The following is a 25385-nucleotide window of genomic DNA, read 5'->3' on the forward strand; positions in this document are numbered from 1 at the left end:
CCCCAGCAACCTGAGCCAAAGAGACATCATGCCACCCTCAAAAGAGATGCTGCCACATGCCCCTGCACTTGGTGCCCCGCACCACTAGAACTGGAGTCACAGGCGCTAGACCTGGGGACATGCTGGGATCACTAGCATGCTCCAACGTCCCCTCTCCCACACAGGTGAAAGGCTTCCCTTAGCAAAGTCAGTCCATAAAGTCTGGAAGAGGTGACTGCTTCTTCAAAAGCATAAACACCTGTGCAAATTTATAGGAATCACTAAGACTCAGGAAAACATGACTCTACCAAAAGAATACAGTAAACCTCCAGGAACTGGTCCCCCCAAAATGGAAATACAGCTATTGCCCAACAAATAATTCAAAATAATGTTCTAAAGATGTTCAGAGTTACAAGAGCATACAGATAAACAATTTAACAATATCAGGAAAACAACATAAGAACAAAATGAGAAGTTCAACAAAGAGATGGAAAACATAAATAAGAACCAAACAAAGTCTGGAGCTGAACAAAACAATGACTGAACTGATGTCAACAAAGAGCTTTAACAGAAGACTTGACCAAGCAAAAGAAAGAATGAGTGAGCTCCAAGACAGATCAATTGAAATTATCCAATCAGAGGAGGAAAAAAGAAAAAGGAATGAAAAAGAGCAAAGAAAGCATACATCATCTGTGAGATACCAACAAAAGAACCAATCTGCAAATTATTAGAATTCAAGAAGGGGGCAGAAAGCTCATTTAAAGAAATAATGGCTGAGAACTTCCCCAGTCTGAAGAGATATGGATATCCAAGTTCATGGAAATAAGAGGTCACCACATCAAATCAACTTAAAGAGATCCTCTCCAAGACACATTACAATTAAAGTGTCAGAAGTCAAAGAGAATCTTAAAAGGTGTAAGAGGGGAAAAAGCTTGCTACATTCAAAGGAACCCCCATTAGACTACTGGCAGATTTCTCAGCAGAAACCTTACAGGGCAGGAGAGAGTGGGATGATATATTCAGAGTACTGAAAAAAGAGAAATGCCAACCAAAAATATACCACCTGACAAAGCTGTCCTTTAGAAATGAAAAAGAGATACAGACTTCCCCAGACAAACAAAGGCTAAGGTGGAATTCATCACCACAGCACCTGCCTTACAAGGAAAGCAGAAAACAATTCAAGCTAAAATAAAACACACTCATTAGTAACATGAAAACCTATGAAAATATAAAACCCACTGGTAAAAGTTAAATATACAGTCAAATTCAAAATAATACTTTAATATGGTGGAGTGTTAGCCATTTCATTCTACAGTAAAATGGTTAAAGGACAAGAGTATTAAAAATAACTACAACTACAGTAATTTGTTAATGGATACACAATAGAAAAAGGTAAGTTGTGACATCAAAAACATAAAAGGGAGGGTAAAAGAGTAAAAGGGTAAGCTTTTTGTATGTGATCAAAGTTATTATAAAATACACCGTTATATCTATAAAATGTTCTATGTACGTGTCATGGTAACCACAAAGCAGAAAACTACAGCAGATTCACACAAGATAAAGAGAAGAGAATCAAAGCATACCACTATGGAATATCACCAAGTCACAAAGGAAGGCAGCAAGAGAGGAAGAAAGGAACATGGAAACTACAAAAAAGCCAGATGACAATTAATAAAATGACATTAAGTTCTTACCTATCAATAATTACTTTAAATGGGGCGCCTGGGTGGCTCAGTTGGTTAAGCGACTGCCTTCCGCTCAGGTCATGATCCTGGAGTCCCAGGATCGAGTCCCACTTCAGGCTCCCTGCTCAGCAGGGAGTCTGCTTCTCCCTCTGACCCTCCTCCCTCTCATGCTCTCTGTCTCTCATTCTCTCTCTCTCGCAAATAAATAAAATCTTAAAAAATAATAATAATAATAATTACTTTAAATGTAAATGGACTGAATTCTCCACTCAAAAGACAAAGAGTGGCTGGATAGCTTTAAAAAAAACAAAAATCAAAAAACAAGACCTAGCTGTATGCTGTCCATAAAAGACTCACTTCAGCTTTAAAGGACACACATAAACCCAAAGTGAAGGGATGGAAAGAGATACTCTATGCAAGTATATGCATGCATACACACACACACACACACACACACACACACACACACACACACAGTGGAATACTGTTCAGCCATAAAAAATTAAATCTTCCATTTATGACAACACAGATGGATCTTAAGGATACACTAAGTGAAATAAGTCAGAAAAAGTCACATACTGTATGATATCACTTACATGAGGAATCTAAAAACGTTGAAATCAAAGAAACAACAGAATGGTAGAGGTTGGGAGGGGAAACGGGAGATGCTGATGAAAGGGTATAAACTTCCAGTTATTAAAAAAAAAAAAAACCCACAGAAAACCCTTCCAATGATAAGGTAAGTCAGTTCTGGGAATCTAATGTACAGCATGATGATTATAGTTAATACTGTATTACATAAAGTTGCTAAGAGAGTAAATCTTAAATGTTCTCATCATAACAAAGAAATGGTAATTATGTGACGTGATGAAGGTATTAGCTAACACTATGGTAATAACCATTTTGTAATATGTAAGTGTTATCAAATCAACATATTGTACACCATAAACTTAATACAACGTTCTACGTCAATTATATGTCAATAAAGCTGGAAAATAAAATAAGATAAAAAATGAAGCCAAGCCAAATATGAATTACAGCTCCACTACCCCAATGAAACCTTGGGCAAGTTACATAACTTTCCCGTGTCTCAGTTTCCTCATCTGTAATGAATAATACCTCACCCATAGCGTGGTTATGAGTGTTAAATTAGTGAGCACATACTAATCAGTTTAAATAGTGCCTGGTGTGGTAGGCAGAATGATGGCCACCCCAATGATGTTCAGGTTCTAATCCCTGAAACCTGTGACTCTGTCACTTTACCTGGCAAAAGGGACTTTGCCGATGTGATTAACTTAAGGGTTTTAAGATAGGGAGACTGTCCTAGAATATTGACAGGCCCAATGTAATCACATGGGTCCTTACAAGGGAAATAGGGGAGATGGAAATCAGAGTCAGAGAAGATACAAAGAAGGAAGAGGTGGTCAGAGTGATGCCATGCTGGAGGGGGCCTGGACCCAAGAAATGCAGGCAGCCTCTAGAAGTTGGAAAAGATGAGGCAATGGATTCTCCCCTAAAGCCTCTGCAAGAGAGACAGCCGTACCAACATCTTGATTTTAGTCCAATAAGACCCATTTCAAACTTCTGATCCCCAGAACTGGAAGATACACATTTTTCTTGTTTTAAGCCACTTTGTGTGCTTTGTGACAGCAACAATAGGAAACTAATAAACGCAGTAAAGAGCTGACCCTATATAAATAAAGCTTCCACTGGCTGGCCCTCTTAGAGGAAGTCTGTCCAAATCCCCATCAGAAGAGTTGGAGAGCTGTGAGCCTCAGCAGCTGAGAGCCCCGGCAATGGAGCAATGAGAGGTGAGAGCGTGTGACTCTACAACCTGGCTCCCAGGGGTATGTTTTGGTCTCACGAGGCTCTATACCTATCTTTAAACAGAGGAGGTAGGAAAAGACTTAATGGTTAAAAATATTTTTCCAGGAAAGAAACATCAACATCTTCACCTTGGGCAGGTTTAGGGTGAATGAATAAAAAGGGTTTTAAGGCTACTTTGGAGCTATGGTGGGGCAATCGGGAGTCAATGCTGTGGTGGCTTGGACCAAGGCGGTGGAGGAAAGCAAAAGGATGGGACAGGACAGATGAGCTAGGAAAGGGAGGTACAGGGAAAGAAGAAAAATAGACTTTGCGTTTTTTTTTTTTTTTACTGAGGCAACTGGGAAGATGGGTGGCATTGTAGGGAAATCAGGAGTGAGTCCCTGGAAAGGAGCAGAGGGAGGGGCAAAGGTTCTGTTTTGGAACTATCAGGCAGCTCAACGGTGGCGTCACGTCTCTAAGTCAGGAGAATCTCTATTTGAGTGGTCAGTGCAAATATGAATTTAAAGCAGTGGCGACAAATGGGGATTACCTATAGAGAGCGCACAGATCTGCCTTTAATAATTGTAAAAGGCTCACCAGGCAATTCTCACACATCCCCGGTTAAGAACCACTGTATTAAAGCTAAATATAAAAACAGTGATTTGGTAAAAGAGTCTTATTTCCAGCAGGGGTGTCACCATTACTGCAGTAGCTCCAAGTCAGGCAGCCGCTATTCGACTACACGAAAACCCTGCTATTTATATTTAGTCAGATTGCAGGCACTTAACAGGAAGGCATTTTGGTTTCATAAAATGACAAGAAAACCCTCAAGTGACCACTCCACCCCTTAAGATGTGTAGTGCTGAGGCCAAAAAGAGTGTGAGCTGAGGCCCTGGCCATAGTCATGCATGCAACACTACCAAGTTGTAACAAGCCACAAACCACAGTGACAAATGACCTTTTAATGGTGTTTTCCAGACCTGAAGCTTATCATGCCTGAATCTCTTCCAAGGTATTAATTGCCTTTGTGCTTCCACTGGTCCGTTCAAAGAAATAATGTACTCACCATATGAGCACAAAGAGTACTTAATTACGTAACAGCAGCCAAAACATGGGAGCGATGGGCTTTGCCTTGGCAAATCAGTACTCATCAATCTCACACCTGCCTCCGTGTGACGTCAGCAGAGGCTACTCAGATGCAGGTATACAACAGGTGTGCCAAGAGACGGTGAAGGGAAGAGCTGGGACTTCAAGCTCACCATGCCCTGCCCTGGCAGGGAACCCTCAGCACTCAGACGCTGCCCCTGGGTAACCGCTCTGCAACTGTCAGAATCACTGTGCCTCCCAGCCCTGACCTAGAGTAACAACAGGCCACGCCAGTTTTCCCCACCCTTGTGAACCCCATCCTCTCGCCACCTCTGAAAATGTGGTCAGGACTCCAGTTGCTGGCGCTGTGTCCAGGCTCCGGGACACAGCTCCGTCCCCACCCTACGAGTTTCCAGATGTAAACTGAGATTAGAACTATGAGGCCCCCACCCGCACCACCCCAATGCAGCTGCACAAAAACCACGTCCAGCTGAGGCCACGTTTTAGACACCACGCTATTGTGTATAAATCGAGATGCTGCAAAACAGCCATCTTTTTTAAAACAATTATTAGAACAAGGGCTTGTAAGCACACTATGTTTCGATTCAAAACTATTTTCACACAGTGCAGCCTTATAACTTTCAAATACATTTAATAACTGCAATTAAGTGGTGCTAAGCAAATTAGGTGTTGACTAACAAAATTCTTTAACCCAGCACTTCCCAAACTGTTCTGTGGAACATTTCCCTTCTTTGTATTTTTTTTTTTTTTTTTTGCAAATTATTTTTTTGAAAACCGTGCTAATTTTACTTCTATGACATATTTTTAATGTACTTCTATTCTTCTATATAGCACTCTGAGATAGTCAACAGTGTATCCCACCCAAGAACATGCATGAACGTTCACAGGATAGGCTTTCAGAGAGCAACAATTCTCAGGGAACCAGGGTCATGCCGTCTTATGTCATCTGGTCTATGGCTGCTGGTCTATGTTGCTAATCTGTCTTACATTTTTTGAGGTATGCCTGCCTTTATGCACAAGGGTTGTTATTATGTACTATTTCTACCACCTAAACTCATTCTGCATGGATGAATGGCATATATCGTATTTTAGGATCTGATGATAAAAGTTCCATCAACATACGTTTACCCAAGTAATTTTCAGAAACACATTAATGTAAAAAGAGAACAATTGTTGGTAGTGGAAAAAGCAAATCAACCTAAACAGTGTTAGCCTATTAAAATAAATGCAACTGACATATCTAAGATGGTTTTTCATACAGAAAAGTTTTGGGGTCCTCTGAAGACAGTGTTACATTTTAAGTAGATAATCAGCCTGCCTCCTATGTTATTTATACTAATCATTTCCTGAAAAAGCCATTCTATTCCTTACAGACAGGAGAAAGGAAGTGTCTAGGCAAGCTCCATCGGAATTATTATAAATTCTGAATTTCCTAACTTTTCATTTCGAGCAGCAGACTCTCAAATTTCACAAATCCTTTCCTACAGACTTTATAAAAGTCCATCTGAACCATTCAATCTACAAGAGCAAGATGGGGCATGGTAAACACCACAGAAGCAACAAACATAATAGTAAGGCACAATAGGATATGTAAAAATATAATGAAAACAGATTTCTAAGTATCATACAATCAGCTATAAAGATGAGTTAAGGATACAAATTTCTCGGGTTCTTCTTAAGTCTTTTTTTCTTTCTCTTCAACAATTATTGGTTAGATCTTTTCCCTAAAAGTTGTAAGAAATATCCTGCATTTTAAGTGTTGTTGTCATTGGGCCCTACAAGTTTTCAAAAGTTGGCCTTGGGCCCTAGTTCTTACCTCTTCAGTTTGGGGGGGGTGTGGTCAGCCACTAATCAAAAAGGAAGGGCTCTTCTTTACTATCAACAAGAGGCAGTTTGAGGGTACTCAGAAATCTGTCTGATCTTCAAAACAACCTTGAGCTATGAAGCCCCTTTTTCAAGTGTTGCCTTTTGATCTTTAATAAATCCACCTCTCTTCATCTCTCCCTCTCTCTCTCTCTCTCTCTCTCACACACACACCGAGTAATCTATTTTCTGTTCTTACAACCTAGAAAAAAAATCATTTCACTCCATAATTTGGGTCCAAAATGAGAAGGGTCTTTTTTAGTTTCCTACTGAAATGCTTCTTTGAAATCCTTATGATAGTCTTATCTTTTCTTAGGTATGCTGATCAATGAGCTGGTTTCTGACAATTTGAATACAAGCTGCTTCATTTTATTAGCATCTGCTACACAATCATCTTAATACGAGAAGCGCAGCTTTTGGCTATAAGAAATGTTCCTTGGCTGTCTGCTCTCTTCTCACAAAGCACAGTCCCGAGTGAGCTCATCCACTCTAACTATGCTGATGACTACCAGATCAGCATCTCCCTTCACCTCTCACTCGGGCACTGCAGCCCACTTGGCTAATTCTACGAACATCCACCTTATCATACATGAACCTGAGGTTGGCTCCCCAAACCAGGTTATCTTCCAAACTATCCCTTTCTGCAAAGGGTATTAGCTAATTCTCCAAATGCCCCAAAGGAAAAAGGTGGGAAAAACTGTCTCATTCAAGCCACACCCATCATTACTCTTTATAAAAATCTGTTTAAAAGCCCTGATGCTTCTTTTACAAAGTATCTGCACATTTTCCTCCTCCTCTTGATTCTAGCCATTTCGATACTGGTATAGGGATTTAGTGCCTTATGTCTGTATTACCTTAAACAGATTCTCAGCTGCCTTCCTGCTTCTGAGTCTTCCTACACACTGCTACCAGAATAATCTAGATTGAATACTCTTAGCTCCCTTCCAGGTCTAAAATTTTCTATGAAATTAATTCTCCAGCATGACTTTTCTCAAGCAGCTTCCTAACATACTCAATAACTTTGAATGGCTCACTATCATCTGACTCATGTAACTTCTCAGACTGACTCCCAGGGCAATTAACAATCTGATCCCAAACTACCTACCATGTTTTCCCAACTACTTACAAGCACCAAAGATTCCAAGTCAAACCAATCTCCTCCCCTCTTCTCATGGTGCCAGGCTCCTTCATGACCCAAGCCTTAAGCTCGATACTCCACACTAGGAATATTCTTTCTCCCTTCAAAGTCCTACCCAATCAGAAAAGCCGAACTCTGGCCCCAGGTCCTTTAGTCAACTTGAGCCAGGCCACTACCAGAACTTAGTGCTGAATTTCCTTTAAGGCCTCCGCCCTTATACCAAGAATAAGAATTAAGGTCATGGACTCTTATTTTATTTTATTCTTAGCTCCTATAACGCCAGAACCTACAAAAATACCTGGTACACAATGGTTACTCCATAAATCTGTTCACTGGCAATAACTAGCATTTACTGAACACGTACTATGTGCCAAGCACTATTCTAACTTTTTAACATTAACTCTTTTAATGAGTAATTAAATAACACTCAGCTGTCTCTAATTGTTTCACAAATGACAGTTGCACCGCCTCAAATAACTAAGATGCTCTTGCAAAGCAAGAAACATTATCTAGTACATCTATTGTAATTTCCACAGTACCTAACACAAAGTAATTCTCAAATATATACCGAGTAAAGAACAATAGAAAGCACTGAATTACAGGCCAGGATGCATACCCCGGGTATGCTAGGTTAGGGGACCCAGGGCAAACTGATGAAGCCCAGTTTATGTGTCTCAGTGTCCCTCTCTGAAAAATCAAAGACTAAATTATCTGATCTGGAACAACCCTCCCTACTTTAAAATTCTATATCTTTCTCATATTATGACTTTTCTAGGGGTGCTGGTGACTATTAAGAGAATGACTATCTCCATAGAGTCTCAAAATGCAAATTCGGAACTTTTTAGGGAGAAAGTAATTCTAAGAATAACTTCTATTCTCTGGCTTCCATCTTCTAATGTTCTACAGGTAAAAATGTTACCACAAAGGCCAGGACCCACAAATCCCACAGTTTTTCATACTTGTGATATGAAGGAACAGGGGTGAATTGCTGCAAAGTCTGTCTTCAGCCCCAAAGTACAGCCTCACCCTGAAGGAGGAGAGCTTCCCATCACAAAACAATCAGTCCTGGAAGAAAACACGTTTAAAAGAAAAAAAAAATCACTGGCAAATTCCCCGGCTCTCAAGGCTCCTGATTCAGGACAATGAGGTTCACTGGTGGGACTAGGTCACATCTGGTGCCTGCTCTGCCCTTGGAAAAGGCATTTCATTTCTCTTGACTCCCAAAGGTGACTACCTGCAAAGGAAGCCAGTGAGAAAACCACGCACATGTGAAAAATGCTGAAATGCATACATTTAAAAATGGGAAAAAAATACTTAAAAACTGCAGCACCACTCAGTGAGACTCATTACGCTCATTTTTGTCCGGACTAAGTGTACTGCAATTTAATGATGCTAGTAAAATCTCTGAGGACACAAATGGGGTGGTGGCCTGTGCCAAAAGGAATGAAGAAAGTCACACATAATCTTCAGGAAGCATGAAGAAGGATCAAAATTAGCAGGAATTAATTACTCTTTGATGAGTAGCAGTCCAGTGCCCCTACAGACATCCTGGTAGTTCCCTGCCTCCAAGCTGAGTAGCCTTCAGGGTCCGGGAGAGGACTGCCAAGTTCCATCCTTGATGGACCCAGGCTCTCCTTCCACAACCCTAACTAACCCAAGCTGTCTGATTAAGCTCAGAATTCAGCCCATCTGTGAATTACAGCCAATCCAAAATACAATAAAGTCATGGTTTTCAATCTTGAGACTATGGATCAATTTTGCAGAGTTTGTGCCCCAGAACCCTCCATCCCAGAGCAGTCCTGTAGTGGGAAGCCTGCAGGTGACAGAAGGGAAATAAATTAAACATGTCAAGCATGTCCATGCTCCAGCACAGAGGTTCCCCAAGGATACTTGGAAATCTATGAAACATGTATATAACACCAGTTTTAAACCACACTCTCAAAACACAAACTAAGTTTCACTAATGCTTATCTAATAACCAGGGGACAAGAATTTTGTTTTCTTTTTTTTTTTTTTTTTTTTTTAAAGATTTTATTTATTTATCTGAGAGAGAGAATGGGAGACAGAGAGCATGAGAGGGGAAGGGTCAGAGGGAGAAGCAGACCCCCCGCTGAGCAGGGAGCCCGATGTGGGACTCGATCCCGGGACTCCAGAATCATGACCTGAGCTGAAGGCAGTTGCTTAACCAACTGAGCCACCCAGGCGCCCCGACAAGAATTTTGTTTTCAATACACGCCTCTGCTTCAACGGATCTAACCACACTATTTGCCTCTAACGTTAATAATAGAGAAATACAGTTTAAATCTGACACCGGCAAACTTTTTCAGTCAAGGACCAGACAGCAAATATTTTAGGCTTTGTGGGCCAGAGAGTTTCTGTGGCTACTACTCAGCTCTGCTCAACTCTTGTGGTACAAGCAGCCAGAGACGATTTGTAGAGAAATGAGTGTGGCCCCGTCATGAAATATTTAACCAGTTGAAAACATGAGAACCATTCTTAGCTTGTGGCCCCACAAAACCAGGTGGTGGGCCAGATTTGGCCCACAGTTAGCTGAGTTAGGCAGAGTTCAAGACCAGAGACCCTGGGGACAAAAGGGAAGGAAGGAGAACATCTGCCAAGAACTTCATTCTTTTCCTACCCCACTTCCATCGTCCTTTCTCTAAAAAAGGCTATTTAAAACAAAATGAATTGAACAAGAGGGAAATCTCCATCCACTTTATTTTCTAGTTTCTGTTCCTGCTTTTTCTCAAGCAGGAATACAAAATGCAGTAACTCGAATCATCAGAATTAACAGAAATAAAGCTTACTTAAGAAAACTTCAGACAATGGGGCGCCTGGGCGGCTCAGCCGTTAAGCGTCTGCCTTCGGCTCAGGTCATGATCCCAGTGTCCCGGGATCGAGCCCCGCATCGGGCTCCCTGCTCTGCGGGAGGCCTGCTTCTCCCTCTCCCTTTGCCCTTGCTTGTGTTCCCTCTCTCGCTGTGTTTCTGTCAAATAAATAAATAAAATCTTTAAAATAATAATAATAAACATAAGCCTTCAGACTAGATGCATTCTTGTCACAATTGGTGTATAGGAAGTGAGCTTGGGTCTTGGTGAAATACGCTGGGCAGGGGTCCTGAAGAACTGCTGACCTCAAGAGGGGGTGGTGGACACTAGCCTCTCCAGATGCTTCCATGTTCTTGCCTTCCTCCTCAATGCCTGCTTGCCACCACTGTCAGAGTTCGATCACTTGCCAAAGTCACAGATCTCAAACATTACACCCTCCACAATGAAACTAACTCCCTTACACACACCTGCCCAAACTCCAGCGACAAGTGCTATAGTTTATGGAGTGCACTAGAGTATGGAGAAGCAAGGAAGAGCATGTTTTTCTATATATCATTCTTAAGATTCTCAGATTTCTGAAAGCAAGAAAAAACAACTGGAAGACTGAAGTCAACTTTTATTAAACATCAACTATGGACTCTTTAAAAAGTACTAAAGGTGTAAAACATTTAAGCATATTTTTATATGTGTTTATTCACAATGAAAGTTAAAATCCAAAACGCCTAGATGGGACAGTCCATTAAGCGACCGTCTCTTGATTTCGGCTTAGGTCATGATCTCAGGGTTGTGAGATCAAGCCCAGCATCAGGCTCTGCACTGGGCACGGAACCTGCTTAAGATTTTCTTTCTCCCTCTCCCTCCATTTACCCCTCCCCACCTCTAAAAAAAAAATTCCAAAAGGCATAAAAGTCTCCACAGTCCAAAGTCTTTTAATCAAATATCTTAAAGACATTCTCACTTTCTTGCTTGGTAATTGTTATCTGGGCAAAGATGAAGTCTGAACTTCACTTTCACATTTTCTATCAGAGTTCCAATCTCTGAAGACACTTCTAAGAGTTAATATTAATCCCTATGGTCATAGTCTACACTATTTAAAAATTGATCATCTGTTATACAAGATCTGATTTATTAATTCTGCAGATCCAAACTTAAGACATTAATAAGAGATCTATTACACTCAATGTAGACAATAAGCAACTTGTGAAATCTGCTTATAAGAAGTGATGAAGAATTTCAGGACCTTAACAATGTCTCTCTTTTCCATCTATTCAGATTCTTATATTACCTCAAAGCATCTTCAGGGAATTAGGCCCTGGTCAGCCTCTCAACTGCAGTGTAATTTTTATTAATTTTTCTAGCTGAGATTTATTAACCCTGAAATATACACAGACGCTAACATAGACAAGGCTGCCTGTTGCCTCCAAGCCTCAAAGGAATTCCTCCGAGGAGCAAAGGGAAAAGCCTTCCAAAGACTATGTCAGGGGTAGGCTGTTCCTCCAGGGTGGGGAAAAACGGGAGCACCCAGAGTTGGGCCTACTGCCACCCCAGAGTCTGGCCAAGTGGTGAAAAACACAGACTTGTAGGAGGAAGGGAAAAGAATGAAAGCCAGAATAACAGCAAACAGGCTGCTCTCAATCTAGGATGGCTTTACAACGTATCCTGCTTACCAGCTAGACCATATATAATACTGAAGGTTCCACATTGACTTAAACTGAAATCCTAAATCCTAAACTAAGATTCAGCGGAAATCAATCCCTTTCTAGATAAATCATTCTACTAGACACCAAAAATGATATACAGTGATGGACTAGCTTGCTTCAAATTCACCGAATATATTGCAAGCTAGTTTTGTTGTGTGGTGTTCTCACCAAATTAAAGTTTACCCAGGATTCAGAAGTAATAAAAAAAAATAAAAACCAACTCAAAAGGCTGGATGCTGTGCTGCATAATGGTTTTCATTACAATGTTTAGCTCTAAAGTGAGCGACGAGACATTCTGGGAGAGGTATAAATCTCAAATGTTAAACATTTCAGAAAAAGGAGCACATCCGTTAGAGCTTCATAATGGAAGTTCCTTTAAAAAAAAAAAAAAAAAAAGGTGATAAGCTAAGGAACCACAGAGCAACATGCTCTATCTTCCACACCAGATCTTTTCCGTAGGCAGACTGGGACCTAAAAAGTAGGCAAAGATTTACTAAGGGTATAGTAAAGTGGCTGAGGGGCACCTGGGTGGCTCAGTTGTTAAGCATCTGTCTTTGGCTCAGGTCACGGTCCCAGGGTCCTGGGATTGAGCCCCGAATCGGGCTCCCTGCTTGGTGGGAAGCCTGCTTGCTTCTCCCTCTCCCGTTCCCCCTGCTTGTGTTCCTGCTCTCGCTCTCTCTCTCTCTGTCAAATAAGTAAATAAAATCTTAAAATAAATAAAGTGGCTGAAAGCCTAGACTCCAAAGGCCACCTGTTCATATCTCAGCTTTTAGCTGTGCGACTTTGGGCAAGTTAATCTCTCTGTGCCTCAGTTTCCTCATCTACTGGGTGGTGGGGATCAGGTTTGTCCTGTAAGACACACAAGGTTGATGTCAGGCATGTAAGAGTTAGGTTTACAGAGTGCTTATTCTGTCCACCTGTTTGGGGATTCAGTGGCTCTCCAAAACTAAATCAGCAAAAAAGTACTTTCTTCCTGAACCGAAAATCCGGTCCTGAAAATCTGAGAATGTCAACCTTAAGCATAAAAAGCTCCACCTTCCAAATCCTCTCCCCTTGCACACAAAACAGAATACAGACAAGAGCCTTCTCTTCCAGCAGCCACTGTCACTTTCCATCAAACGCATTCTGCTCTATGCAGAACTTAAGCCCCCTGAGAAGGACTAAGGCTGGATATTAAAATACTGGAATTAACTTTGCCTAAAATTTCCCAGTAACTGAATGAGTCACTCACTTCTTTAGAAACAGTAAAATGTCAAGGTTGCCAGAGAACCCCAGCCCCAGATGTTTGCATAAATCATTTCAAGTGATTATCAAGCCAAAGCCAAAGGACATTATTCAAGATAACAGCTTAAGTAAAATGTATCAGCTTTTATGATTTTTCCTGTAATGAAGAAAATTCTGAAAATGTGATGTGGGGGGGGGGGAAATCACAGCAAGTTTAGCCACCAAATTATGCAACATGTTAAGCAGGGCTTAGAGCTCCTTTTGCTATGGCTTCAGAGGGTTTACCCCACTTTAAACTTTTATACAGTCTCATCAACAAGCACTGGACAAACTCTAAAGTCAAGATTTAAAGACATTCCATACTGCTTATCTCACTATATTTCCTCCATCATATTAAGAGAAAAAGCTTTTAAAAATTTTTGACACACGTTTACAACAATATTTTTAACACCTTTCATCTGCAAAATATTTTGAGGGCTCTGTATTGATGACAGCATCCACAAAGAGGTCTTTTTTTCACTTTCCGAATTCTGGTAAAGTTAGTAGCTTAATTTCAATTAAATTCAAGCCTTTTGCCTTAGCACAAGAACAAATAGCAAGGATACTCTCTGGTCACTTACACTGTCACAAAACGAAGAAAAACTCCGTCAACCTGTTCAATATCTCTGAGTCAAGTAGTTGTTACAACAGCTTGTCACGGTTTTGAGTTCTGCAGTTTGATTCTTTAGAGGTTAGTTACTACACAACACACAGTTTTACTAAAATTTCTGAAGAGTACAGGTCATGGGCAAAGAACTTGAAACAAATCTCACACGCGGCACGGCATCTTTCCAAACACAGCCAATTGTCTGTTTGCTTATTTTTAGTAACTTTATATAAAAGACTTAAGACGGGTGGTTTCCCAACTCGATGGAGAATTTGACCACTGGGCGCAGGACTGAGCGCCCCACAGCTTCCGGCTGGAGTATAACACGCGCTTCCCTACTGGGCTCCCACGTCTGCTCCAAACAAACCCTATGTAATAGCTGAAGAATGACGACACTAAAATCAACCCTACAGATTCACATCTAAGAGGTTTGCAACACGTAATAAACTTTTGCTTATTTCTCGAGAGACAGTGGGGTGAAAAAACAGACCAGATGGGGTCTGTCTGATCAATTTCCGCGACTGGGGGCGCTCAGGGGATCTGTGCAGCTTAACCCTGTGTGGGCCGAGGGGCTGCCCAACAGCGGTAATCGGGCGCTGCGCCGGTTCTCCAGTCGGCAGGTGCCCGAGGCCACCCAAACAGGCCCGAATGCGAGTGCGGGAACATGGCCACTGCCCCTGAGCGCGATCCCGCCACCGCATGCCGCCCGGCACTTTGTTAACTCGGCGCGCCCGGGAGGAGGAGGCTCCCGGGTCGCGGTCACCGCCGTCCGAACGCTGCAGAGCCCCAGCTGGGGGAGGCTCGGATCCTCCTCCGGTTCGGCCTCGCCCTGCCCCGGCGCAGAGGGTCGGCAGGAGGGAGAGGTCGCGAAGCAGCGGGGAACTACGGGCCCCCACGCCTACCCTCGTGGAGCCCCACGCCGGAGCTTACCTGGGGAAAGGAGCCCTCGCGGCGCGGGCTTTTGGGGTAGTCTAAGTGACCCCGGTCCAGCATCAGGTAGAGCGAGAAAATCACCACACAGAAGATCGCGCTGCCAAACACGGTGAACTGGCGGCTTAACTTCATTTTTCCTCGATAGACTCGGGGCCAGGACACCGTCCTCACCGAAGAAGGAGGCTGACTGTGGACTCCTGCAGGCGGCCGCCGGAGGCTCCCTGCTCCGGGGCTCCTGCTCTCTGCGTTTTTGGCTGCGGCTGCGGCTCCCGACCGCACTCCGCACCTTGTCTCCGGCGCCACCACACGCCCTCGGCCTTCGCCTGGGCCCACCGCCCTCCCTGGGGTCGGGCGTCCCTCCTCAGGCGGGAGCCGCCTGCAGCCCGGAAGGGGCCCCCGCAAACTTGATCTCGAGCTCAGCGCCCGCACCCGGCAGGCGCAGGGCAGGCGGAGAAGAGGTCGCTGTCCGGACTTCCTGCCACCGCCGCCTCGACCGAGTCAGCAGGAAAAGTTTTCTCGACGAGGGCAGGCGTGTCCCCCTCACCCAGGAGGTGCGGGATCAGCGGCTCTGGGGTCGACAGCACAGAGCTGGGTCCGAACAGCCCAGGGGAAAGGAACCAGGTCGGGAGGAGCCGGGCCCCACAACTTAGCGCCGGGACGGCCGGACCCGCCCCCGCGGCGCCGCCCCCGCTAGAGCGCCTTCCTGCTGCCGCCGCCGCCGCCGCCGCCGAGGCCGGGCCGGGGTGCACCCTGGGCGCGGGGACGAACGGATCCGGCAGGAGTTTCCTCCGAGCGCGCGCCCGCCCGCCGGCCTCTCCCGCCCCCCAGCGCCCCTTCCTCTCCCCTCCCGGACCCGGGCTGCGCGAGGAGGGCGCAGGGGGCGGGCGGCGGCGGCGCGCGGAGGAGGAAAAGGAGAGCAAGGAGAGGAGCGTCCCCGGAGAGAAACCCGCTGCAGCCGCGAGTCCCCTCCCTCCTTCCCGCCCCGCAAATGCGGAGATGGCGGCGGCAGCTGCGAAAGGAAGCACCGGTTCTCCAGCGCCACTCGGCGCTCCTACACCGCCCGCCACGAGCAGAAGGAGACAGCCGCGGCGAGGCGGCTTCTGGGTCAATAGGCGCCCGCAGCCCGGAGCCGAACAGGCGGCTGGCCCCGCCCCCTCTCGACGCGCCGGGATGGGGGCGGGGCCTCCGGCGACCAATCACAGTGCGCCGCCCATCGGGCCCGCTCTGCGCCCGCCTCCCTGCGCCCAGGCGGAGAGAAGACCTCAGACGGCTTTTGTGAACTGGATGGCAGCTTGGGTGGAGGTGAGGCCTTCAGAGGCCTGCCGGCGCCAGCACTCCGGTTCCACAGGGGCTGAGCTCTCTCCCCACTTCCTTTTCGCTGCCCAGGTTTCCTGTCCTTGAGGACCGGGGCCTGGCGTGCCTGGGATGTCAACTCGGTGAGGAGCTGTAGAAATAGAGAAAGGGCCTTTGCATGTTCAGACTCATCTTTTCCTCTGTTGCTTTTGGTGACTTCTTGGTGAAACCTGAGGGAAAGGAGACTGCCAAACGACAGCTGGCTACAGAGTCTCTGAGTGGAGCCTGAGAAGTGATGCTTGTGCAGGTTATTGCTCTATTGCCGCGCTGTTCCAAATCCGCCCTTTTTGACTGCACTGTGAAAATGGATCTGGGCCCTTTTAAGTAAGTTTTCCTTTGCCAGCAGCCGCTGAAGCTTTGTCGGTAGAGGGCGCTGAAGAGACATTACAGGAAGAAAAGGGTTTTTCTTGCTGGTTTTGGTGTATGTGTAGGCAGGCGCTTGCAGCATACCTGGCTTTCTCCAGTGCCAAATTCCAATAATGCTTGGGAGGTCAGAAGTTTCCCCCCAGCCTTAACTCTAGTGGTTCTGTAGTGGAGGTGCTAAGGTGAGCCACTACCCCATGAACAGCTTTCCAGGCTCTCTAGAGACGAGATTTGTAGTAAATTCCACAGGACATATTTCTGCACGTGTTACTTCTCTGCCATTCAGTGAGCCAGAGTGAGAGGACTCCTCCCTCTCCAATAAAGTCAGGAGGGGGTGGGGAGCCTTCTTGGGAAACTGAAGCTCCCAGCCCAGGGATTAGTTATAAGGTTAGCTCCTTATAACTGCTATTTGTATATTCCCTAGGGTTGTCTTTCCACTAGTGAATGTCTCATTAATTCTCTGTTATAGTTTATAATTGTTTTGCTTAAGCTTTTTTACTTTTATTAAGCTTTACCTATAACCCCAAGAGATGGCCTTGGAAAGATGGGGTTAGGAATTTGGTTTGATTGGGCCTTTGGCTTGAGCTCAGTGCTGAACTCTTTGCCAAAGGGAAATAAGATTCTAGTGATTCATGGCACACAGGGCGTTCCAATTAATCAATTGCCTGTGGCTGATTGTGATGAAGTGCCAACTGAAGCATGTGCCTTGAGGGGGGGCCCAAGTGGCAATGACACTTGACTGTTAAGGCTGTAAGGTGACTATAAGGACTGTGGTGTGAGATGGATTCTTTTGAGTTCCTTTGAATACTTACAAAGAGAAATGACAAACAAATCAAAGGTACGGCACGAGAACCAGAGAGCTTCTATAACAATTCTAAAAGAGGCTCTTATTGTAGCAACAAAAATGGTATTTCTGAAAATCGAACACAAAATTTTAATTTTCGGGTTACTGAATTACAGCTTGTGTTGAATTCACAGATGTGCCAACTTTCTCATGTAAAAGGGTATTGATGATTAAATAATAGGACTTCAAAACTCGGAATGGGTTGGACCCAGATGAAACTGGCAATCTTGAACCATTAAGTCACTCTGGGCCTCTCTTACCAGTGGAAGTAGGTTGCCCTCCCTTGTCTGAGGAGGTGGGCTTCTTCTGCTTGAAAACTTTGTGACAACCTCACCTGGGACAATCCCTTGAGAGAGAATTCACATTCTCCTCAAAACCCACCACAATCACCCTCTATTGCCACTATACTCTTAAGTAGGGTCAAATCTCAGCATGCTTTTGGGGGATAGGTGCACACTGCGGAGAAGGAAGCAATAACTTAAACACCAAAATTGATACATGGGCAGAAGAAATGACTTACCTTGTTGATACATAGAGAACTGGAGAACATGTTTGGGAGTGGCTCCTCAGGGTGTTAGACTAAGGAGGACACTGTAGATTGAGCCAAATTTATTATTATGGTGTTAATTATATGTTTCAGCTTATGCAGCTAGAGGTGGTTCTAATAGCTTATTTGGTTGATTGATGGAAACGTGGACCCAATTTGTGAGGTTGAGGTGCCCAGGTTTCCCAGACATGTGGAACAGGGAATCCAAAGACTTAGGGAAATGTTATACTGGATTTACCATATACTACCTGCATACCCATCCTCAACTGCATTCCATCAAAGGCCCAGAGACACTCCCTTCACTGAAAAATTGAGAAATAAATTAGTGAGAGGAAGACATGCATCTTTGAAAATCTCTACGGATGTTCCCCTCTGTAGGCCATGTATGACTACAGAGGATGCCATACTCTGAGATGCCACCACTGGGCTTCTGGATTTCACTGGAGATTACAGGACCTGAGAATAGCAGAGGACACCACCAAATATGATGTAGGTACATTTGCCTTAAAGGGCAGGTGTGTACAGGCAATCAGATGCCTTAGTCCACAGAGATGCCCTAGGAACAAAGTACATAGCCAGCCTAATAGAGTACTGCTTGTTATTTATAATAGCAAAAGCTCTAAGGTAGGTAAAATCTAACTTGAGTCAGCAGAGTGGACAATCACAGCCTCTCACGCAGTATTCAGACCCAAACCAATTCACAGACCCAGAAGCCCTTGACTGAAGGAGCATCTCCTTCAGGAAGGACTTTGTACAGATCACAGCAGTAGTACCATTGATGGACCCCTCAGATAATGTTCAGATTTTTGCCATTATGGACAATGTCATAATAAACATCTATTTTTTAATCCTTAAAAGTAAAATATATCAATGTTTCATATTGCTTATATTTGGAAATGATATTTTGGATATAATGGGTTAGATTAAATACATTATATAAAATACATAATTTTACCAATTCTTTTTTTTTTTTTAAAGGAAGGACCTTGCACCATTGCTACAATACACATTTTAAATGTTCGCCCAAGCCTTCCCCAAAGAGCTGTGTAGCCACCTACTAGAGTGACAGTACACTGGAGGAAAGGAAATATGCAGATCTTTTGAGATTTACTAGACACTGGATCTGAACTGATGCTAATCCCTAAGACTACAAAATGCCACTTTTATGCTCCAACCAAAGTTAGAGTTTATCTTGGTCAGTAGTTAGATGAAGTCTTAGCTCATGTTGGTTCTGTTAGTTCATTTGATTCACACACGAAATTTGTGGTTATTTTCTCAATTCTAAAACTGACAGTATCCCCACATTGGCTTTTTAACCCATGAGGTGGGTGCTTTTATAGTAGGAAGGCCAAGTGGGATGCTCCTGGAATTTTCACTGTCTTTTAAGATCATAAACCAGAAACAATACCACCAGAAAGGACTTGAAAGAAGCAGGGGTGGTGATATCTATCACATTCCCATTTAACCCACCAGTTTGGCCAGTGTAAAAGTCATATGGATCTTGAAAAATGTGGATTACTGTAAACTTAACCAGGAGGTAATTCCAGTTGGGCCCGCTGTTCCAGGTGCAGTATTTTTGCTGGAACAAATCAACACAGCACCTGGTATTTGTTACACAGCTACTGATTTAGCTAATGCCATCTTCTCTATACTTATTTATAAAAACCAGCAGAAGCAGTTGGCTATTACCTAACAGAGCCGATGGTATACCTTCACATGGTTACCTCAGGGGCACATCAGTTCTCCTTAATATAGTCTACAGAAATGTTGATCCTCTTGACATTCCACAAAACATCACACTGGTTCATTCTGGTAGTTCATAATGATAACATTATGCTAGTTGGACCTGATGAACTGGAAGTAGCAGGTATTTCAGATGCCTTGGTAAGATATATTTGAACTAGAGCACAGAAGAAAATCATGAGTATGAGATGATAACTCTAAAGTGGTCCTGGCAAGTCCCCACCTTTAGGGTGGGACAAGTTCTAGGATGCTACAAGCTATACAAAACAAAACAAACAAACAAACAAAAAACCACTGAGAGATGAATCCAAGCAAATGGTGTGGGTTAGAAATGATGAGGATTGGAAAAAAGAATAAAGTGATTGCTGCAGAGACTGGTTATACCAATCGTGTGGCTATGGAAGGAAATGAAGAGCCCAGCTGGTAGGAGAGGAATACTCTAAACCCTGGGAAGTCAGGGGTTGGGGAAAGAATCATTAAGCCTCTCTTGCCTCTCACTTATTGGACACCTGGCCTGGTCTATCATCTCAGAATGCCTTTGTAAACTTGAATACCCATTCTTTTTTTAAATAAATAAATAAATAAATCTTTGAAAACCCATTTTTAACTTAAATCCTAAAGTCCTAGATGTTAGGACTTAGATCCTTAGTTTTTAGACTTTAAGGACTGTTGCCCTTTCAGGTAGATGACCTCCACCTGAGATGACAGAACAAGATTAACTTTCTGGATATTAATATGTCCCCCCCCCCCCCCCCGCCACAAGCCTACTCCCTTGTGGTCTCTTCCTATCATCTAAGAAAAAAGTTCTCTTGTATGCTTTTTCCAGACCAGCACCACTGCTGAATTTAACTGATTGCTACATCTATCATTCCCTCCTGACCCTGCTGACAAAACTTAACAGCTTTTCCTTCAGACACTGAAGAATTAAACCTTGACCCCCATGTCAGCAAAATGCCATGACCGAAGTCACTACAAACTTCTGTATTAGCAGACTCTAGTTCACCTGGAACAGTCTATACCATAAGGGCTAGGCTGGTTGGCTCTCATAGCCAGATTGTCCTCTGCAGAAGCAGCACTGCAGCCTGCTTTGCAGGAGATTATTTAGCTTTAAACAAGGAATTTGTCCACCATAAGGGACACAAAATTGACCCACCCTTGTTGTCATAAATGGCACTTATACTCCTAATACAGTTTATGCCCCCAGTAGGGTACTTATGTGGACATCAGACCTATACTTGCCTGACAAACATAAACCAGTGTAAAATCTCTAATGCAAGTGATAATAAACAATCATGTTGCCCTGGACCTCCTGCTGGGCTTTCAAGGGAGAATATATTCAAATGCCAACACCTATTACTGCACTTAGATTAATGAATCAGGAAAGGTGGAACAATTATCTTCTACCTTAGAGAGAAAGCAGTGTGGCTTTCTCAGGTCAATCTCAACAACACCTGAAACATACTTAACCATCTTGGCTCTGGATGTGGAGCCTTTTTACAATTTATCCTTCAAGTTAGCCTGACCATCTTGATAGGAGTCATAGTCACGGTCACTTTCATCTGCTGTGGCCTAAAATGAATGGAAAATATTTGGTCCAAGCCCCTATAATCAATCACTACAATTAATTAGGTAATCTCATGGGTGTCCTAAACTCCTGAAAATAATTCTTACTTCAATACATGAAAGGTCAGAGGTGGAGTTATTGGGGTACAGCCCGGCCACCACATGACCTTCCATGTCTTCACATAAGCCAGAAAGGCACTTCTGATTGGTCTTGGTGGAATGCCCTGCAATTCCTCCATGACCAAGAGGAGATAAGCTTCTTGTGAGCAGCAGACTTCTATCAAACCATTTCTCATCAAGCTCCCTAGTTTCAGTAGAGCATAGGACTTTCCATCTTACTCCACTCGGCTTCAATTAAAGCTTCAAGCTTCTGTGTTAATTTAGAAACTGTCAGACTATAGTTTAGATGGCTTCTCAGGAACAGATCAACTCATCACTCCTGTCTCTCTCATTAGGTCCTTCCAGTTCAGTATCGTCCTGTGGGACTAGAGATGTGGGGAGGTGACACCATGCTGATACTATTTTTGCTGTATAAGTAATAAATTACCTTAATCCAGTTGAGCCTATTGTCATCTTACTGGCTGAATCTCTGCAAGTGTGGTAAGCCAACCTAGTAGCTTCAGTAGTGATCCTTGTGGCTCTGTTAGCTACCACACTGCTGCTTAGGGGCTATTCAACCACTTGGTAGAAGGGTAGTATTTTCCTAATCTGAAGAGTGAGTAAAGCCATTCTAATACAGGGGGAAATACTCGTGCAGAAAAACAGGGGGAGCAGAATCAAGACTTTGGCATATTAGGGCAACCAAAGCCTGCAGGGTTGGAACAAGTGGAGAAAGAGACTGAAGACACAGGAAAAAGAAGAGTTAAGTGAAAGATCAAAGTGGTAGAGAAGAAGGTACAGTGATGGGGACCAATAGCTCTGGAGGAGAGAATCACTCTGGACAGGAAGAAGATCCCCCCTCCCCGCCCCGCCGCCAGTCCCTCTGAGGCCAAAGAAATCAGCCTTCTCCCTATCCTTTCTTATCATAGAGCTCCTGTGGTCTTCTGGTCTCTTACCAGGTCTCCCGACTAATCTTACCCTACTTTCGCCACTTTTCCAATGCTCTATGCTCTAGGTTTATGAAAATGTCAGTCCCATTAGTTCTTGCCTAAAATCCATCAGTAGTTTCCCAGCACTTTCACATCTAATTCTAATCACATTAGTATGAACCCTAAATTTCTTCAAATTCTGACCTCTGCCTTTCTATCCAGCCTATTCCCCTACTCCTGCACTTTCACACACAGTCCTCACGCTAGTCATGTTGAACGATTTGCTTTCTTCCTATTGAGCCAAGCAGACAGGGCCACTGGGTATGGTTGTACAAACCATACATAGAACATCTTTAAGACGTGCTGTATGTATTGCTGATATTGTCAATTTGTTATTAGAACTATTCTGGAAGATGGCAGTAGAATATCTTATTCTAATGAAATTAATATGACAATTTTGTGATATATGGAAATAAAGTACCTTGAAGAAAGGCCCAATATTATAACAACTTGAACAAAGGTGCACCTCAGATCCTTGGTACAATTCTTTATGTTTAGAATGCTTTTCAGCAGCCTTGTCCACCAGCAAACTTCTACTCATTCTACACAAAGAAGCTCAAACACTATCTCTATTTCTTCAAATATTACCAGGTATTTGTTATAACTATTTGTTTCATGGTCTGGAAGCATTTGTGTTCTTATCCCTTCTCTGAAATGTCTAGTATTATGGGATTTTTTTTGAAGATTTTGTTTATTTCAGAGAGACAGAGCATGCATGCAATCAGGGGGAGGGGCAGAGGGAGAGGAGAGAGAGAATCCCAAGCAGACTTGCTGCTGAGCACAGAGCCCAACACGGGACTCTGTCTCACAACGCTGAGACCATGACCTGAGCCGAAATCAAGAGTTAGATGCTCAGTTGACTGAGTCACCCAGGTGCCCCTAGTATTGTGTTTTTAATATTTGTCTTTATTCATTTCACCTTGAATGAGCTTATGAGATGTTCTGGATCAGAGGCAGATTTCTTACTACACCAGAGTAAATAAGAACTGTATGCTCCACTCTCCCAGCTTGCTCCAGGTCTTACCCTTGGGGCGATATTATGAAAGCCAATGAAAATTTTTCTACATGAGTGGCCAGATACTCTATAGACAAGGGACAAGAAGTGATTTTTCTGTGTTTATAAAGATAAAGGATGCAACTGTTCCTCCACATCTCCTGAAAGTCTCTCTTCCTTACTCCAGATGTTTCTAAGCTCTAGGGCCTCATTCCAAGTTGGAATTTAAATAACTATAAAGATAACACTCCAGTCTCCCCAGCACCTTCAGAACTAACCTAGGTGCCTATCCCAGGATATAATATTTTGCTTTGGGGATGATAAGAGTTTTATTCGCCCTTTGGATCAGAGCAATTAGCTCTGTCATTAGGGAAACAAACAGCTACAGATCTAATCATTATGATATGAGAAAATGTATCTAGGAAAAGTAAAAGCAAACATTCTCTATAGTGCACATGTTTCTGTGGCTTAGGAGGCTAGAACTTTTTACACGAACACTTAAAAAAACGAGAAGTTTTATTTTACCTTATCTGGAAGCTGCATGGGGGCAGGGCCCATATCATAAAGATTCAATCTGGTTCCTTCTCCAGGACACATAGCTTTTGTGACTTTAGGAAAGTTATATGATATCTCCAAAGCTCCATTTTCCAACATGCCACATTGGGATAGTAATGGCTATTTTTCAGCATGTGCTGTAGGATTACAAGAGGTAACAAATGATATACTGAGAGAGCATTCCCCAGTTACTTTCCATTTTCTCTGGGAAAGGGGAAGAACGGTCCCATGAAGAAGTGAGTAGGATAGAGAACATTTGAAATAATCATTACAGGAAGTGGATAATGGAGTCCACATGGATAATTTGGACAGCATTGATATGTCATGGAGGAAGTCTACAATTTTTTCTCCCTGGTATTGATCCATGGCTTGAGAGACCAAGAAAAGTTGACTGTGAGGATGATCTAGCAAGAGCCATTTGCATCAGAATGCAAGAACAATGGCCATGTGAGGAGTGCTTGGGGTAGGAACATACACTGTTTTCCCTACCTACAGAAATATATTTTTGCATCTGAGGTTTGTTAAAATGGGCAATCAATGTAATCTTGAACAGGAATAGAGCCTGGGGTGAGGTTTCTGGAAGGTATGAGGTCTGGCTCCATTCTTCTGATGATGAGAGGGTCTATGTCTATACAAGAGCCTCAGGTTATATTTGGTAAAACGAAAATTTATTTCTTCCCGTGCCAACTGCTATTCTAAGTCTGACTGAACTCCTCAGTTGCCTAACTACATCATATCTAAGATTAAGGTTTGGAAGGGGTTAAGAACTTAAGAAAATTTTATAATTATAATTGCATAAAACTAGAGGTTGGAGGGTTCAATCACTTTATCTCCTATCCGTTGGGCCATGAGCACCTCTACACATTATTTCTGTGTGTGCCAAGAGTGCAAGACCCCTGGCTACTCTTTACTTGGGTCAATTTCAGGATTGTGTTTGCAGTGAGCAACCTTGAGCAACCAAGTAATATCTTCTCCCAAACCAAGAGCAGGCTTGCTTACCAAACACTATATAAAAGCAGTAAATTCTCCAAGTTCGGTATTCTTTGGCCAATGACAGAAATCCGCTATGTGTATGGCACCCATCTGGACCCCTTCCTTTAGACCCTCCGGGATTTGGGAGATATGGGAAACACCAATATCATGCTTATGCTGCTTTGACATGCTTTTTTGTCTCTAATCCAGGCATCTCGTGTTTTCTTCTGGCATCCATGAAACAGTGACAGGCCCCAGACCCTTCACAGATCCTGAAACTACTCGTCTGCCTAAGAGAATCATGACACTGTTGGCATAATCTTCGCCTCCTTATGCTTTCCCTTCCATGAAGCTGAGAAAGAGGATGAGTCAAGTAACATAATAAACTTCTGAGAAGGTAAGGGAAAGAGAGCTAAAGGAAGAGTGCCTTTTCTTCATAGTGTTTCTCACTATT

The 25385-nt window shown here is 43.4% G+C and overlaps 1 protein-coding gene and 1 long non-coding RNA gene across 5 annotated transcripts in view; one reads left to right on the plus strand and one right to left on the minus strand.

Moving 5' to 3' along the window:
- The window catches only part of MAN2A1 (mannosidase alpha class 2A member 1), a 165866-nt gene extending 150194 nt beyond the window's left edge, over positions 1-15672 (minus strand). Inside the window, exon 1 of the mRNA XM_036123025.2 lies at positions 14907-15672. Within this exon, the coding sequence (XP_035978918.2) occupies positions 14907-15041 (135 nt within the window). The 5' untranslated portion in view covers positions 15042-15672. The remainder of the gene's footprint in view (positions 1-14906) is intronic.
- A 68-nt stretch (positions 15673-15740) lies between these two features.
- Positions 15741-25385, plus strand: part of LOC118555131 (uncharacterized) — a 224562-nt gene continuing 214917 nt past the window's right edge. For 3 of the 4 annotated variants that reach the window (XR_013445653.1, XR_013445652.1, XR_013445655.1), the window contains exons 1-2: positions 15749-16345; positions 25142-25328. This is a non-coding gene — a long non-coding RNA (uncharacterized LOC118555131). Of the gene's footprint in view, positions 16346-25141; positions 25329-25385 lie in introns of all 4 variants that reach the window. The other variant, XR_013445654.1, reaches the window with a different exon arrangement.

The sequence above is a fragment of the Halichoerus grypus genome, chromosome 2, assembly GCF_964656455.1.
Source record: "Halichoerus grypus chromosome 2, mHalGry1.hap1.1, whole genome shotgun sequence".
Lineage (NCBI taxonomy): Eukaryota > Metazoa > Chordata > Mammalia > Carnivora > Phocidae > Halichoerus > Halichoerus grypus.